This window comes from Geotrypetes seraphini, chromosome 5 (assembly GCF_902459505.1).
Source record: "Geotrypetes seraphini chromosome 5, aGeoSer1.1, whole genome shotgun sequence".
NCBI lineage: Eukaryota > Metazoa > Chordata > Amphibia > Gymnophiona > Dermophiidae > Geotrypetes > Geotrypetes seraphini.
The window spans coordinates 189,663,347-189,682,466 of NC_047088.1; the positions used below are offsets into that span (position 1 = coordinate 189,663,347).

The 19,120-nt window shown below is 39.4% G+C and overlaps 1 protein-coding gene across 3 annotated transcripts in view; it reads left to right on the forward strand.

Annotated features, from left to right (window-relative positions):
- The window catches only part of CERKL (ceramide kinase like), a 208,068-nt gene extending 193,482 nt beyond the window's left edge, over nucleotides 1–14,586 (forward strand). For 2 of the 3 annotated variants that reach the window (XM_033944113.1, XM_033944114.1), the window contains exons 11-13: nucleotides 6,398–6,494; nucleotides 11,650–11,822; nucleotides 13,847–14,586. In XM_033944113.1, coding sequence (XP_033800004.1) covers nucleotides 6,398–6,494; nucleotides 11,650–11,822; nucleotides 13,847–13,928 — 352 coding nt within the window. In that variant the 3' untranslated portion in view covers nucleotides 13,929–14,586. Of the gene's footprint in view, nucleotides 1–6,397; nucleotides 6,495–11,649; nucleotides 11,823–13,846 lie in introns of those variants that run through there. The other variant, XM_033944115.1, reaches the window with a different exon arrangement.
- Nucleotides 14,587–19,120: the final 4,534 nt, after the last annotated feature.

Consider the following 19,120-nt stretch of genomic DNA (forward strand, 5'->3'; position numbering starts at 1 on the left):
AGTCTAGCATCTCTCTCCCCTCTTTCCTTTCCTTCCCTCCCCCCCCTTTGTGGTTTGGCATGTCTTTCCCTTCCTCCAGCCTTAATCTGGAAACCCTCCCTCCTCCTTCCTTTCCCTGGTCTAACCTCTCTTTCTTCTTCACCCCACTTTCCCATCCAGTGGGCTGACATCTTTCTCCTTACTTTTCCCCTGTGGTCTGTCATCTTTATCTGCCCCTTCCATTCCCTCCCCTGGAGGTCTGGCATCTTTCCTTCCCTTTTCTCCCCATCCTCGCGGTCCAGCATCGCTCTTACCCTCCTCATGCTACCACTTCCCTCCTCCCTCCTCACTCCCCGAAATTCGGTGCTTCTGCAAGTCTTTAGGCCGTCAGCAGCATGACTGAAGTAAACACGTTGCCTTTAGGGACCTAGAAGCTTTCTTTCTCCTACTTCTTTCTGCCTATGCGGGGACAGAAAGCAGTAGAGGAGGAGGAGCATCCGGGTTTACTGAAGGTAGTGTGTTTACTTCAGTCTTGCTGCCGATAGCCTGAAGACTGGCAGAAGCTCCGGGTGAGCAAGCACCAGATCCCGTGGGAGGGGGGGACTACAAAAGGAGGTGGGAGGGAAAGAGGACTCCGTATAGGTGCATGAGCTGCTTAGGGGGTACTAGATGTACGATTTCCTCAGACAAAAGTTATATAATTAAAAAGCTGCCCGGACTCCCGCCACAGTCCTCAAAAAGAGGGCATATCCAGGAAAACCCGGACATCTGGTAACCCTACATATGTATATCCCATTTAAGAAAGAGAATGCATCTCTGTGACCTTCAAAGATCAAAGTCAGGATTTATTTGTGCAATTTTTTTTATGTTAGAATAATTGATCAAAGAAGAAATAAGATTATAGAATAAATTTTATACAGTTCAGTTATATGGGGATGTTTGTATGTTGTAGGTTGTGTTCTACATGGAAAAGGGGAATGTACTGTAGGTATGAATGTTGCTGTTTGTGAGAGTTGGTTTTGTACAAGTGTTAATAATTTATATATGTTTATTTTGTAACCTGCCTAGGAATAGGCAGGATATACATTTTTAAATAATAATTTAAAAAAAATCTGTTCCCAGAGACATCTAGATCATAAGAACATAAGAGTTGTCCTACTGGTTATGCCAAAGGTCCATCTAGCACAGTATCCTATTTACAACAATGACCAGTCTAGGTCACAAGTACCTGACAGAATCCTAAAAAGTAGCAAGATTCCTTTTTTAAAAAAAAATTCTTTATTCATTTTGAAAACTTACAGCAAGCGTACAGGAATATATCATTAGTAACAACAATAACACTTGTAATTCTCATATAATTCTAAAAACACAAAAATTATATCCCGTCCCACCTACCTTCTTTCAAATATTATAATCAATTATATCATAAATATAATATAAACATAATTTAGTGAAATTTCCAGAAAAACTCCCCCCCACCCTCCTATGTGTACATATATTCATCCAAGGAAAATGATGTTTACTCATTACAATATCGTTCCAATGGCCCCAGATCTTTATAAAATTATTATAGTTCCCTTTCTGTATTGCAATTGCTCTTTCCATCTTAAAAATATGGCATACCGAATTCCACCAAAATGTATAATTAAGATTAGTATAATTTTTCCAGTTATTAGTGATATGCTGTTCAGCAACCCCAGTCAAGATTAATAATAGTTTGTTATTATGTGCTGATATTTGACTTTTTTTCCTCATAGGCATGCCAAACAGAATAGTATCATAGTATCCAGGATTCCATGAAACTTAACTCCAGGGACAAGCTATGGCTTACATAAGAACATAAGAAGTTGCCTCCGCTGAGTCAGACCGGAGGTCCATCGTGCCCAGCGGTCCGCTCCCGCGGCGGCCCATCAAGCCCACTGCCCGAGCAGTGGTCCGTGACTATTTCTATAACCTATCTCTACTCCTATCTCTATATCCTAACCTCAGTCCTTATCTGTACCCCTCAATTCCCATCCAAACCTTCTTTGAAGCCCTGTAACATGTTCTGGCCTATCACAGCCTCTGGAAGTGCGTTCCACATATCCACCACCCTCTGGGTGAAAAAGTGCTTCCTAGCGTTTGTTCTAAGCCTGTCCCCTTTTAATTTCTCCGAGTGCCCCCTTGTACTTGTGTTTCCCCATAATCTGAAAAATCTGTCCCTGTCCACTTTTTCTATGACCTTCAGGATCTTGAAGGTTTCTATTATGTCTCCTCGAAGTCTCCACTTCTCAAGGGAGAACAGCCCCAGCTTTTTTAGCCTGTCAGTATATGAGAGGTTTTCCATACCCTTTATCAGTTTAGTCGCTCTTCTCTGGACTCCCTCGAGTACTGCCATGTCCTTCTCCAGGTCTACCTTAATAATGGTTTATGAACTTTTTCTCCAGGAATATGTCCAAATCTTTTTTAAAACCAGCTACATTAGCTGCTTTTATCACTTGTTCTGGCAATGAGTTCCAGAGATTATAGGATCCTTTTATTAAGTCACGCTAATAGATTTAGATCTGGATTCTGTAACCAGTGCTGTTGGCGACCACATGTCAATCACGCGATGATGCCAGGTATAGAATCAGGCCTCCTGCAAAGATAGGTGCAGGAAATGTAGGTCAGGGTTTTCCTGGTCTACATTTCTGGCACCTACTTATGATTTGAATCATGCTTTAGGCTGCCTAACACCACTTCTATGTTAGCCACGCCCACAGTGGCATTAGGTGGCCTAAAGTGCCTACAGTGGTGCAATTCTGGCACCAATTTTTTAGGCATCAGTAGGTGCCTTGAAACTCAATTAAAAACGTTGTTTCATTGGCTTATTTTACCTAATTTGGGCGCCTACTGGCGCTGTTTAGAGAATCCAGGCCTTAGTGATTTAGTTCTGGAAGTTTGGTGTTTATATGCGTTTACATGCATATATACTGTTCTATTCATTTATGTGCATATTATGTACATAGAAACATGATGGCAGATAAAGGCCAAATGGTCAATCTAGTCTGCTCATCCGCAGCAACCATTCTCTTCCTATCTGTAAGAGATCTCATATACCTATCCCATGCCTTCTTGAACTCAGACAGTCTCTAACTCCACCACTTCTTCTAGGAGACTGTTCATGCATCAACCACCCTTTCTGTAAAAAAAAAAAAATTTCCTTAGATTACTCCTGAGCCTATCACCTCTTAACTTCATCCTATACCCTCTTATTCCAATGCTTCCTTTCAAATGAAAGAGATTGTACTCATGCGCATTTACACCCCTTAGGTATTTAAATGTCTCTCTCCCACCTTTCTTCTAAAGTATACATATTGAGCTCTTTAAGTCTGCCCCATAAGCCTTATGACGAAGACCACAAACCATTTTAGTAGCCTTCCTCTGGACTGACTCCATCCTTTTTATATCTTTATGAAGGTGTGGTCTCCAGAATTGTATACGATATTCTAAATGAGGTCTCAACAGAGTCTTATACAGGAGCATCAATACCTCCTTTTCCCTACTTGGCCATGCCTCTCCCTATGCATCCTAGCATCCTTCTAGGTTTTGCCGTCACCTTTTCATCCTGTTTGGCCACCTTAAGATCACACATATAATCACACCCAAGTCCTGCTCTTATGTCATGCACATAAGTTTTTCACCCCCCTAAACTGTTCCGTTTCTTCAGGTTTTTTGTAGCCCAAATGCATGACCTTGTATTTCTTAGCATTAATTTTAGCTGCCCAATTTCATATCATTCTTTAAGCTTCACTAGGTTTTTCTTCATGTTATTCACACCATCCAAGGCGTCTTCTCTATTGCAGATTTTGGTATCATTTGCAAAGAGGCAAATCTTACCTGACTGCCCTTCAACAATATTGTTTATAAAAATGTTAAAAAGAACGGGCCCAAGAACAGAACCTTGAGGCACACCACTGGTAACATCCCTTTCCTCAGAGTGATCTCCATGAACCACTACCTTCTGTTGTCTTCCACTCAACTGGTTCTTGACACAGCCTGTCACTCTGGGGCCCATCCGAGGGCACTCAGTTTATTTATTAGACATCTGTGTGGAACACTGTTAAAGGCTTTGCTAAAATCTGAATACATCACATCTATTACACTCCCTCTACCCAATTCTCTGGTCACCCAGTCAAAAAAATTGATTGGATTTGTCTGACAAGACCTACCTCTAGTGAATCCATGCTGCCTCTGGTCCTGTAATCCACCGGATTCCAGAAACTTCACTATTCTCTGTTTTAAAGCATTTCCACTAATTGCTTACCACAGAAGTCACTCACCGGCCTGTAATTACCTACTTCTTCCTTACTTCCACTTTTGCAGAAAGGGACCACATCCGCCCTTCTCCAGTCCTCCAGTACCACTTCCAACTCTAGAAAAGCATTCAAAAGGTCAGTCAGCGGAGCCACTAGAACTTCCCCAAGTTCCTGCAGCATCCTTGGATGTTCACCATCCGGTCCCATTGCTTTGTCTACCTTTAATTTAGCTAGCTCCTCACAAACACAACCCTCTGAAAATCGATCATGGTCTACCACTTCTCCATCCCTATTCGCATTTGTCTTCTGCGGTCCCACTTCCGCCACTTCATCCATGCACGCAGAACAAAAATATTTATTAAGAAATTCAGCTTTTTCTTTATCAGCTTCTACATATTCCTTCCCTTCACTTTTGAGTCTCACAATGCTACTTTTGCACTTCTTCCTATCACTGATATATCTAAAAATATGCATTACTCCCTGTTTTACCGTGTTAGCTATTTTTTCTTCCATTTCTATCTTTGCTTTCCTGACTTCTCAACCAGACTCTTTTTACTTTCCCAGATATTTTTGCAATTCCCTCTTTCTGTGATCTTTTGTGGTTTATGAAAGCTAACCTCTTATTCCTTTCCTTCTCGGCTACTACTTTTGAGAACCAAAATGGTGCTCTTTTCCTCTTACTTTTACTTACTTGCCTCACAAAAAGGTTTGCCGCCCTTACAAGAACTCCTTTCAGTTTTGCCCACTGTATTTCTACTCTTTCCAGACATTCCCATCCAGATACCAATTTCTTGATGTAATCCCTCATCTGAACAAAGTTTGTTTTTTTGTTTTTTTAAGACTAGAACCTTTATTTTTGAATGAGCCCTCTCTATACCCGCCTTAATATTAAACTTTACCATACAGTGATCACTGGATGCCAGATGATCACCCACTGTAACCTCAGAAATATTTATCTCTGTTTGTAAGCACTAAGTCCAGTATGACCCCCATCCTGTGTGGGTTCCATTACCAACTGCTGGAACAGTTCTCCCTACTTCTAGAAGACCCTGCAATAAGGATACCCCAATCAGCATCTGGCATGTTAAAATCACCTATTAGTAAAACTTCCCCTTTTTAGATATATTCTGAATGTCTACTATTAAATCTCTGTCCACTTCTTCCATCTGTGAAGGAGGCCTGTATATCACACCAATGTAAATATATTTACCATTCCCTTTTCCAAATTGATCCACAGTTCATCTTTCTTGCCCTGCAGATCCTTCAATTGTGTGGCATTAATATGATCTTTAACATATAATGCTACTCTCCCTCCTTTTCTTCTTGTCTTTCCTGAACAGGTTATAGCCCAGTAGAACTACATCCCAGTAATGGTTCTCCATGAACCATATCTCTGTGATCTCACTATATCCAACTCATCTTCTTCCATCACAGTTTCTAGATCCAGAATCTTGTTTACCATATTTTGAGTATTAGTATATACCGCTTTCCAGACATTGCCCACTTTTCACATCCGTGTAGATGTATTCTGTGATTTACTTATCTGAGGGCTTATACTCACCTGGGGACTTTGATCACCTTGCCCTATCACTTCTAGTGTAAAGCCCTCTTCAATAGATTAGCCAGCCTGCCGCCGAAGACATTTCTTTTCTTCTTTGATAGATGTATACCATCCCTTCTCAGCAGCCCTTGGAAAATCATCCCATGGCCCAGGAAACTAAAACACTCTTGACGACACCATCCACATAGCCACAAATTCATCTCCAAGATGCGTGCTTCTCTAACCTGGCCCTTATTCTCGACAGGGAGGATAGGCGAGAATACCACCCTCCCTGTTAGCACCATCTGTAGGTAATTACTACTTTAGTACCAACTGCACCCCTATTGTGCTTATTCTCTACCCTTTTGTGAATGAGTACACATATATTATATAAAAGTAGATGCTATAAGAGTAATTTTTAAAATCTTTCTCTGTATGTACAACATGTTTTACAAGTTGTAAAACCATGCGGGTAAATTGCATGTTGAGTTATTCGCGTTGTTTCTGCTTTGTATAGTTCATGATCAGGCATTGGGTGAAGCAGTGTGATTATATGTTGCCCAAAAAACTTTAATATCTATAAATATTGATTTACCTTCAGGTTAAATGATGGCTTCATGTCTCTTGTTGTTGCACGAAATACTTCACGTACAGAATTTGCAAAACATCTAAAACGATACACCAGTGTGAGAAATCAGGTACTGTAAGTCTGTTGTATAATAGAAAGAACTATTAATCAGAGATTGAGATAGGCTGAAGTGCCTGTGCCCTCATTACAAGATTTAGTTTCCCTTCAGAACATATTAAGGCCTATTTAAATGATTTTTCAAAATCTCTAATCTGTTTAGTACAGATTAACCCATTTCTATCCATCTGTTGTGGTTTATTTCTACAATAGTGTAAAACTCCTTGAACTCCAACCCCCAGTAAAAAATGGAATGAAATGCTATATTTAAATATACAGCTGTATCAAGACTTAGGGCATCTTCAGTAGTGGAGGTAATATATAGAAATAAAACAAAAAACAAAGGAAATAAGGTAATACCTTTTTTATTGGACTAAATGCATTTTATGATGAGCTTTTGAAGATAACCCTTCTTCAGATCAGAAATAAGCAAATGTTGAGTCATCACAAAATGCCATGTGGTAGTAGTGGAGATTTCAAATCTTTTGGACAACTTATTGATCAAGGCTTCATCATCGCTTCTAGTTCAAATGCTATCGACTTCTCCTAGAGCTGCTGGAGATTGCCATGAACTAACAGAAATACTATCTGCACTTGTTCCAGAAGCTGGAGTTCACCAGAGCTCTCTTTGACACATCTCAAAGTCGAGATGGCCTCTTTGTTTTTTGTTTCTTTTTACTGTTCATTTCTTTTCATATCAATGAAATAAAATAAAACAACAATAAAAAAGTCCAAGCAAAATTCTAAACTGAATGAAACAAATTGTGAACTGCAACCTTTACTGTGTGACACAATGATGTGTTTCCTCTTTCTACATTTACATGTGAGGGTACAAGTTAGCTTCTGTAGGGAAAGGAGATAAGTGTTTGTGAGGAAAGGCTTTGGGAGATTTTCCCCCTTATTCTATAAATGGCATGTACAGTTCAATGGTGCATGTAGTTATAGAATACTTCAGCTTGTGCACATAACTTAAAGTTTATTATTTATAATCAATCTTTGTCCAAAGCGGATTGTAAGAAACATATATAATAAAATGTTCAGCACACTTCTCAAACAAATACTCGAGCATGCCACAATTCAGCAGTCCAGCACTGCCTCCAAAGAAAATAAATAATCAGTTCTGAACAAAAACCTCATGCAGCAAATACAACTGAAGCTGTCTCTTAAACAAAGATAAATTTGTTTGCTGCTTCAGTTTCATAGGTAACTTGTTCCATTCATACGGTCCAGTCACAGAAAACACAAATCTAATCTTATTCAGATTATATAGAATTGCCTGTCAAATGGTGCAACTTTGTAAGGCTGGAAGTGTCAGAGTGTATATATATATATATATATTGTGGATTTTGTGTGCTATTATAGGGGTAGGATTAATTCTTCGAGAGCCCCTAGGTCAGTAAACTATACTTCTGTTACAGTATTCCTGTCCTGACCTGAGAAGGGAGCTTTGGTCTCTGAATTAGTAAAAGTATTAAAATTAGTCCAATAAAAAGGATCACCTTATTTCCACTAGGAAAAAGAATGGTCTGAAATTTGGCAGCTAAAATTTAATGCTAAGAAATGCAAGGAACTGTACAGTTTAGAGGGTGAAGAACTTATGTGCCCGACAAAAGAGTGGGACTTGGGTGTGATTGTATGTGATGATTTTAAGGTGGCCAAACAGGTTGAAAAGGTGACAGCAAAAGCTAGAGTGATGCTAGGTTGCATAGAGAGAGGTATGGCCAGTAGAATAAAGGAGGTATTGATGCCCCTGTATAAGACTTTGATGAGACCTTATTTAGAATATTGTGTACAATTCTGGAGGCCGCACCTTCAAAATGATATAAAAAGGATATAGTTGGTTCAGAGGAAGGCTACTTAAATGGTATGTGGTCTTCATCATAAGGCGTATGGGAACAGACTTAAAGATTTCAATCTGTATACTTTGGAGGAAAGGCGAGAGAGGGGAGATATGATAGACGTTTAAATACCTATATAATGTAAATGCACATTAGTCAAGTCTCTTTCATTTGAAAGGAAACTCTGCAGTGAGAGTGCATAGGATGAAGTTAAGAGGTGATAGGCTCTGGAGTAATCTAAGGAAATACTTTTTTACATAAAGGGTGGTAGATGCATGGAACAGTCTCTCAAAAGAGGTGGTAGAGACAGAGACTGTGTCTGAATTCAAAAGGGCCTGGGATAGGCACATGGGATCTCTCGGAGAGAGAGAAAGAGATAATGGTTACTGCGAATGGGCAGACTAGATGGACCATTTAACCTTTATCTGCCATCATGTTTGTATAAACGTTTATCAACACAGCTACAATAATACTTTATCCTAAAGCAAAAAGAAATAAATAAAATGGGAAGGGGTAAAACGCGGACCTCACGAACCTCGCGGATCTAAACCCGTATGGCCTTAAAAATCTGAGGTCCGTGTCAGTCCTTGTCCGTGGCGCTTGTAGTTTCTGTCGCTGACAGACCTTGATGAGATTTTTGCACTGACGGATCTGTCTCAGCATAGGGAGGGAAAAGTGTTAGGATCCATCAGCGCTAAAAATTTCTTCGAGGTCTGTCAGAGCCAGAGACTAGTGCTGGAGTTTGGAGACTTCTTTTCCATAACGCACGTCCAAAACCTATGTCCCCGCTCTCTTGGCTTCTGCTCTGTCGCTCCAGCACTAGTCTCTGGCTCTGACAGATCTCGAAGAGATTTTTAGCGCTGACGGATCCTAACACTTTTTCCTCCCTATGCTGATACAAGCACCACGGACACTGACCGACACGGACATCAGATTTTTAAGGCCGTACGAGTTTAGATCCGCGAGGTCTGTCAGGTCCGTGTTTTACCCCTTCCCAAATAAAATAAATAGAATTGGTTTTTCTACCTTTGTTGTCTGGTTTCTGTTTTCCTCATCTTCTCATCATTCTCTTCCTTCTATACACTGTCTGCCCTCTCTCTGCCTCTTTCCTATGGCATCTGCTCTCTTTCTATGCCTCTTTCAGAAACTGTCTGCCTCTCCCTTACATTTTTCCCTCCTTCCCATTAATCTACTTTCCTCTGCTCCCCCCATGGTGTGCATCTGTCTTCCTCCCTCCCAGCAGATTTTAGTATCTCTCTCTTCTCCTTTCTCCCCCCAGATCTGGTATCTGTCTCTTCCCCTCCCCCCTCCCCATACTCTGGCATCTCTCTCTCCTCTCCCTTCCTCCTTTTCTTCCCTGGTCTTCCTTCTCAATTTATTTTCTGACTCGTCTAAATTCTTTCTTACTATTCAGTCCTCAATATCCCTCTTTCATTCTGTCTACCTACAGCTTTCCACCTCCTTCTCTCACCCCTTCCATTATCTAACTCTGTCCTTTTCCCCTAATCCAGCATGTGCCTTTTTTTCTCTCCTCCCCACTTCCTTCAGCGTCTGTTCCTCTCTCTCACCTCGCCCCCCAACTTCCATTCAACATCTGTCACCCTCTTTCTCCATACAATAAACCTAAAGCACCACTCAACTTCCAGATCGCGTCAGAGGACAAGCTTTGGGGCAACTGCGTGCTTGCAACTAGTGAGAATGGCTGCCACATCAGGGCCCCTCTGAGAGAGAAAACTGGTTTGGAAAAGCACCGCAAAGGTGAAGAGAGGGAGATGGCCCGACAACGGGAAGAGATCCCCAGACAGCAGGGGCCAGGGTAGCTGCCCTGTTTGCCTTCCCCTTGCCAGCCCTGGTCATAGCTCCACACCAGTAGGCCCCCTGATGTTTTCGGGCCTGAGGCATGGGCCTGCCCTTTAATCCGGCCCTGGGTATGATGGTATGCACTGCGGAGGAGATTTATGAGGAGGTAAGATAGGGGGTGGTATATGAGTGAGTTGAAAGAAAGGAGGGTATATGGTAGAGGTTCATGTGTATAGTGGGAGATCTGCACATTGAAGTCAGTATCCTCCCAATTCTATAAAGCTGTGATGCAAATGTATGATTGCAATTTATAGAATAGGGTCTCTTTCATGTGTAACTTAATTTAATAATTAGATGCTAATTGGCCTTAACTACCAATGATAGGCTACAATTGGTATTAACTGGCACTTAAACACTTTTCTGCCCATACTCGATATTCTATGAGGTGTGCGCTCAAATTCCAAAGCATACAACCCCAAGAGGAATGTGGACCTGGGAAGGGCATGAGCAGGTCAGAAAGTTATGCACCCATGTTATAGAATACCAGCATTTATGTGCCTAACTGCCTGTGGTTAGGTACAAGCATTTGCACCAGCTATTTAGCTAGTGCAAGTGCTCACACCTAAATGTAACCATGTAAATGCAGATTTGTGCTAGCATTTTAAAGTGGTAGTGTACACACGACTGCCATTATAGAATTTGTGCCTACTACTTTTTAAGAATTACTCCCTATATCAGGGGTGTCAAAGTCCCTCTTCGAGGACTGCAATCCGGTCGGGTTTTCAGGATTTCCCCAATGAATATGCATGAGATCTATTTGCATGCCCTGCTTTCACTGTATGCTAATAGATTTCATACATATTCATTGGGGAAATCCTGAAAATCCAACTGGATTGCGGCCCTTAAGGAGGTACTTTGACATCCCTGCCCTATATGGTGATGGGGTAATACTTGGGTGTTTGTAGAAGTATTATGTGAATAGAGGGGTGTCTGGTAGGAGAAAATAAAGATATGTGTGACTGTGTGTGGAATGGGGGAATGGGAGATGAATTTGCATGAGTCTTTGAGTATATGTGGGAGTGTAGAGGAGTGTGTCTGTGTGGGGGTGCACATACATGACAGTGTTTCTGTTGCATGTGGGATCTGTATATTGAGGATGAGGGTGAATATGCTTGTGTGGGTATAGTGTGGGGGATGGAGGGTCTGTAGCTATGTGGGGGAGTCAAGAGATGAGGATATTGGGAGAGAGGAAGGTTTATATGTTAGAATGGTGAATATGCATAGGTTGAAGGAGTACACATGGAAAGATGTGTTTTTTCATGTAAGATCTGTGTGTTTGCATATATATTTCTGTGATGACAACCTATAGTTCTCTTTCTCTCTGAATAGTTCATAGATTTTTTTTTTAATGCATATCTCCTGAATGGAATTTAGATCCTCAATTTCAATACTTAAGGATTCTAGTGAATTGTTTTAAAAAATGTTTTCTGACATATCAATGTTCTGTTTAATATTCATTCTTTGTTTTAGTTTGATTTTCCCTTTGTTGAGACCTATACTGTTAAAGAAGTAAAAGTACATCAGAGCAATAGAAGTGGATCTACTGATAAGTTTGCCAAATATGTGAATTTCCCTACCGAAGAGAAATATCCTTGGAATGTTGATGGTGATTTAATGGAAACAGCATCAGAAATCCATATTAGGTGAGTGCTAATCCCTTGGATGTATATAACTGGTTATAATATATATTCTACTACATAGTTTGACTGTTAGCTGTACTAGAGTTGTACATTAATGCAGCCAATAATCTTTATAAAGCCTGTATTTTATCTGATATAAAAGTCTTGAAAATAATATCTTTCTACATAATAAATGTTTATGACAATGGTAGCAATTAATTTTAATTTTTCATGCAATTTTCTAAGCTCCATGTGCATTAATAGCTAAGTTACTAAAGTACACTACTATTTTAGCAGGCAGGCCCCATTTTTTGCAGTGGAATCCAGTAGTAATTATATTAATGGCTTTTGCATGCACAAAATACTTACAGTAGCGCATAATACTAACTAACTGTAAATGAAAGCAGAAAAACTGATTTATTATTTTAGTATTAGTCTTTTAAATTTTCATTTGAAATGCTTCAAATAAATGTAGTAGTGTTAGATCAGATCTCATTGCTAACAATGGGGCATGTTTTTTAAGGTGCAGTGGCATAGCAAAGACTGAATGGACCCCAAGGAAAAACATTAAGATGGGCCTCCCCTATAATGTCATCTCTTGCAAAGTAGTGGGGGTTGAGGGAAGAGGGAGGAAAAAAGAGAAAGTGGAAAAAAAATCCCTTAAAAGCTCCAGTGAACAAATTGTGCAAAAAGTAAACAAAATCCAGACCTATATATAGAAAACTTGTCACAGTAATAAAAATAGAAACAGAAATGTAAGGTATCAGAGATGCACTTTTCCCAAATCTGACGTGTTTACAATTAATACATTTAGAAAAAAGAGCTTTTTTATTCATTTGTTGTCTAGTTATTTTTTTGGTCCCAGCATCTCTCTTCTATCGAACTCTATTTCTAGGGCCCCTATCCTTTTGACATTTCTTCTCTATGTCCACTGTCTATTTATATTATGTGTCCCTGTCCATATGCTCCCTAAATATTCAGCAACTATCATCTTGGTGTCCATATCCTCCCTCTATAGCAGCATCTCTTCTCCTGTGTTCCTTCCATGGTCTACATTTCCTGTGTATCTCTCTGACCCTTCTCATGTCTAGCTTCTCCCTTCTTTCTTCCCTTTCCCTTCCTCCTGCATCCCCACCCCAGATCCAGCCTCTCTCTCTCTCTCCCTTTTTTTTTCTCTCTCTCTCTCTCTTCCTCCACCCCCATTTGGTTCAGTCTTTTTCCCCCTGGTCCAGTCTCTCTCGCCCCCCTCAACCAACTCCTAGTCTAGCATTTCTCGTCCTCTCTCCTTTCCTCTATGTCTTTCTTTTTTCCTTCCATCCACTTCTCCTCTCCCCCTGTCCACATCCCCTCTCTCTATCTCTTATTCCCCCCTCAATTCCAGCATACATCTAATCCCTCTGCCTCTTCCTCTCCCTCTTTCCCTATGAAGACCCAGCTTTTCTCTACCCTTCCCCTTTCCCACATGAGCCTAGAATCTCTCTATCTTCCCCCCTAACAGAGGCCCAAGATCTATCTGCCACACCCTCATATCACTCCATCCACAGGAGCCCAGCATCTCTCTGCCCCTCTCCCCTCCTCGTGTGGTCCTCAAAACACATGAAGGATTGCCAGCAGAAGCAGCAATTGAAACAAGTTGCCTCTGCTCAACCTTTCCTGTGCTGTGTTCCACCTATATGATGTAACCTTCTGTAGGTGGAATGTGGCCTAGGAAGGGACAAGGTAGGGCTGGGCAGAGACAGCCTCCCTCAATCGCTCTCTTTGCTGGCGACCCATATGTGCTCTCTGAGGACTATGGAGAGATAAGAGAGATACCTACTGCACATTATTAGTAAATATAAGTAGGTCCCATTGCATGAAATTGCCCCAGTGTAAATAATGCACATTAATGTGTCTTAGCCCATCCTAACGCTCTTATCTTTATAGAGAAGATGCAGTATATAAGCCTAAGGTTTAGTTTAGTTTAGTTAATTAATGCACTTTATTAAATCTAGTCCCAAAAGCACTATGTTTTAAAGTTATTATAATCTAATTTTTTATTCCCTTTATAGAGTACACCCTCAACTTATTAATCTATATGGATGCAACACTGAAGAATTGGATGAATCCAAAGCAAACTGTAGTTGCCTGTAGTATGTTTCTAGGGAAAAGATATACCAATGAGAAAGACTCAATGTTTGTGAGTGAAAAAACTTGGTGAACTTAAGACTTGCTTAGATTTCTAAGTTTTATAAGAACTTTATCATGTTAAAAATTCATGTTAAAATTTTACATGACAACAAAGATAGCTTTTCACCATACAAAATACTGTAGAGAAAAAAATGAAATCATATACTTACAAGAATTTCTGTAACAAAATTTGTGCTTACCTGGACTTTAATTACAATTTCAAGTTTAAAAAAACAACAACATATTTTTACAACATACAAGAAATATGTAGTTCATATTTTTGGTTTATGAGTATATGTTTTACAAATTGTTTGCTTTTATAGATCTGATACAACCTTCAGTTTGTACTGATTGAGGAAATTGGATTATTATCACTGAAAGCAGCATTTATTTAAACATTTTTGAATAGACATATTGCAAATATTCCCATGAAACAAAATAGATTTTTACAAATATATTCCATAGATCTTATTTACAGAATTTGTAAAACTTTTTACATTATTATTTCAGGTTTTTTTTTTAACAATGTATAGCAACATGGTCATGTTGCGGTTAATCTAGAGGCTGAATATGTCATGGTAATGTCTAATTAAGATTAAAACAATTCTTTTGCATATGCATACAATTGTTTCCTACATTCAAATAACATTTACTGAATCTGACTTAGAAGACAGGGTCTACATCCCCAAATTTGAACCTGTGATTTAAATCAATGTTTCTTACCCAAGTCCCTATGGACCACAATGAATATATATTCAGGATCATATTTAATAAGCTATGCTAGCAGTTGGGAGAAGTTCTAAATGGGGCACCCTAGGTGCTCTGTGGGTAAGTGATTGGAACCTATTCTATAACAGAACCTAGGTGCCTAGGACCTGCCTTAGCAACTAGCATGCGCTAAAGTCTATTAAGCACCTGCCAAAGAGGATAGGGATGAGCAGTAAATTTGCTTTACAGTTAATACAGAGGTAGTTATCACACAGAACAGAATGCTAGGAATGATAAAGAAGGGGATCACGAACAGATCGGAGAAGATTATCATGCCGCTGTACCGGGCCATGGTGCGCCTTCACCTGGAGTACTGCATCCAGCACTGGTCACCGTAAATGAAGAAGGACACGGTACTTCTCAAAAGGGTCCAGAAAAGAGCGACTAAAATGGTTAAGGGGCTGGAAGAGTTGCCGTACAGTGAGAGATTGGAGAAACTGGGCCTCTTCTCCCTTGAAAAGAGGAGACTGAGAGGGGACATGATCAAAACATTCAAGATACTGAAGGGAATAGACTTAGTAGATAAACCCAGATTGTTCACCCTCTCCAAGGTAGGGAGAACAAGAGGGCACTCTCTAAAGCTGAAAGGGGATAGATTCCGTACAAACGTAAGGAAGTTTTTCTTCACCCAGAGAATGGTAGACAACTGGAACGTTCTTCCGTAGTCTGTTATAGGGGAAAACACCCTCCAGGGATTCAAGACAAAGTTGTACAGGTTCCTGCTAAACTGGAACGTATGCAGATGAGGCTGGACTCATTTAAAGCACTGGTCTTTGACCTAAGGGCGTGAGCGGACTGCTGGGAAGGATGGACCACTTGTCTGACCCAGCAGCGGCAATTCTTATGTTCTTATGTTGACTATTAGCATGGAATATAATGTGGTAGAAGTAATGACACCTCAGTAGGTGTAGCTAACCACACTACCATGTAGTTAACACGCAAAACATTTTTCTATGCAATAACTGAATGTGAAATTGCTGTGAACTCCCCCTACAATTTACATTGTGGTTTTGCAGCTACTGTGCTTTAATTTTGATGATAACTCTGTGGTATAAGCAAAACTTTACCACAAATAAATAAGCCCTTTAATCTTGGCAGACTAGGTGAGAAATGGCTTTTATTTACTTTCATTTACTATTAAGTTTTATTGAAATTTGCTATATCGCTTGTCTAGTTTCCAAGCGGTGTACATATATAAAAATATAAAATACGGTAACATGGACAAACAGACTCACTGGAACAAGGGAAGATGGGGGAGAACTACACATCAAATAGGATAGAAAGCCATTGAAGGGGAGTTGGGGGTCTTACGGATGAAGGAGTTGAATGTCGTCAGCATATGCATAAGGTATAAAAGCCTATTGATTGTCCTAGTGTGAGTAGCGGGGCCAGGAAAATATTGAATAGTAGTGGGGATAACATAGAGCCTTGAGGTATTCCATATTTGATGTTAGTACTATGTACCCTAAAGGAATGGTCAGCGAAGTAGGATCTGAACCATTCAAGAACCTGATCCGAGTCTTTGAAGTAGTAAGGTATGGTCAATTGTGTCAAAAGCAGCTGAAAGATCCAGGGAAATAAGTAATGCAGATTTGTGATGATCTATATAGTAGAGGATATTTGTGGTTAGACCTATTAAGGAATGTTTGGTTGAATGATGTTGCCTAAACCTTCATTCTTTCCACAGATTCAGAAAGTTGATTGAAAACAATTATTTCTGCTATTTTTACTAAGAATGGGATGTTTGTGATTGGTCAGTAGTTAGATAACTTGTATGTTTTGGCTTTATGGTCTTTAATGATCGGGTGTATTGTCGATTCTTTCCAAGCTTTAGGGAGCTTTCCTGAGGATAGACTGTGATTAGTTTGTGGATATGTTAACCAAAAATTGAAATATATCATTTTATTAAGAATGGAGGAAATATATTGGAGCTGTTGCCTTTTATGTTTAGAGATTATATGACACGATGGATGTCAGTTAGTTTTGGGAGAGCAAATTGAGAGCATTTGCATGAAAGTAAGGTAAATAATACTCAAATATATGTCATGTATTTTGATAGTGAATATCTTCAGAACCAGCTTTTCTATAATTCTTAACATAATGAGAATAGCCTTACTGGGTCAGACCAATGGTCCATCTAGCCCAGTATCCCGTCTTTGCAGAGGCCTATCCAAGTCACAAGTATCTGGCAAAAACCCAAATAGTAGCAGAATTCCATGCTACAGTCCCATGTCTGTCTCAACAGCAGACTATGGACTTTTCTTCCAGGAACTTGTCCAAACCTTTTTTAAAACCAGCTACATTAACTGCTCTTACCACATCTTCTGGTAATGCGTTCCAGAGCTTAACTATTCTCTGAGTAAAAAAATATTTCCTCATCATCTGGCATAACATAAAATCCAAAGAATAGACTGAACACAGTTTTGGAGAGCCTTTAACTTGTAGTTAACTTAAACTCAGACTGATAGAAGTATACGTATGTTTATTTATTTATAGGATTTTATATTCCACACTATCAGTTTCATGGCAGATTACAAAATAGTAATCAAGTATTTTTCCCTATGTGTTTTGGCAGGCTTACAATCTAACTGAACCTGGGGCAATGGCGAGCTAAGTGGCTTGCACAAAGTCACATGGAGCAGACTGGGTTTGAACTCACAACATCAGGGTGCCCATATGAAATGCATTGTTGGTCTCAATTTGCCAGAGAACAAACTCCTTGATCACGAAGACCATCCATATATTTTGGTACCAATTGCTGCCATTTTGACTGTCTCAAGAGAAAGGTGGCATACAGCATTGGTACGGAGCCTGAATTTCACATTTAGAGGTAGTCCTTCCAAAGCAGACAGTATCACATTAGCAGCATGAGAACTGCCACTGTGTGTGCTTGTACTGTACTGTGGCCTGTTTTCAATGCTGTCTGTTTACTAAAGGGTGCTAATGTCTTGCAATTGCTGCACCTTAGTAACAAAAGCTAAGGTGAACACTTTAATCACTAGCATTTGGCACTATCCAGACAGTACAGGGGTAGTCTGAAGATGGAATCTGGATGGAACCGGGAGTTACCCAGTTAGCTACAATATTCAGTCCGCTATCAAGATAACATTAGAACAGCAAAAGACTGTCTTAACTTTATCCAAATAGTTATCCAGTTGCTGGAGTGACTATTACTGGTACCCAGCAGGAACTGGTGTTTTTAAAAAATACTGACTGCCAAGGGCTGAATACTGACCCCAATGAAGGAAAGAACACACTGAGTTAAAGAAATGTTGCATGCCCTCAAAAGCATCAAGTTCCTGTTTATATTAATTTTATATCAGTGTAAAATCTGAAGAATATTTCTGCTTTAAATTTATTTAAATGTGCTTACTTAAAGCCCAAATGACAGATTATTTACAACTTCAGAAAACTAATATATGCAGCTGAACAATTGGTAAATGTATTCTCTTCAGTGGGTATTGCAGATTTATTTTAAAATATATTCACTCATTACATCTGCAATACCAATTTTAATTCTATTAGCAATGAGGTATGGTTTTTAGAATATTTAATTTCTAAGACATTTATTTCTGAAACATGCTGTTTGACTGCACTTATGTTTGTATATTTCAGTGTAAAATGGTTTGCAGTAACGTAGCATGACAACAATATTTCATTTTAATGCACAAAATGTATTTAAAAACAATAATATTTTTAGTGTTGTAAAATTGTTATTCACAACTATTTCAAACCAGAAATGAATTCTTCACCACTCTACGGCCCCCTTTTACTAATCAGTATAGGGATTTAAAGGACTTCAGTGTGGTTAATGTGCCGGCCCACGCAAATCACCTTAGTAAAAGGGAGCCTAAGTATTTAATTTTATTTTTTTTACTATATTATCGTATAAATAGTTTTTGTTATTGAAAGGACATCAAAGATAAAATAACAAAACTGAAGAGATTTCATGCTAATTCCTTTCTGACAGCTGAACATTTAAACTCTGGTGATAATCATTTCAAAATTCATGGAATACAAGTTCAATTTCCAGTTACAAATGGAAAAATAAGTCACTGATGGTGGCACAAAGCTCTCAAATATGGTAAGATGACAATATACAGTGTATAATAATAGTGATATTCGCCAAATGGTATTTATGGTAGCATTGAAGGGAGTAAGTAAGGTCAGATAGCTTTTCAATAGAATTCTTGCCTTGAAGTTCAAAGATGTGAAGTTCTGTTCCTGAGATTCCAAATTAACACCTGAGATTGAGCAGTGTCCAGCTTAGTGGCAGTGACAGGAAATTCATACAATTTTTTACCTTTAAAGTAGACTGTGTATTTTCATCTGGAAGATGAATACAATCCAACTTAAACTCAAATGCTAGACAGAAGTTAAGCAGGATA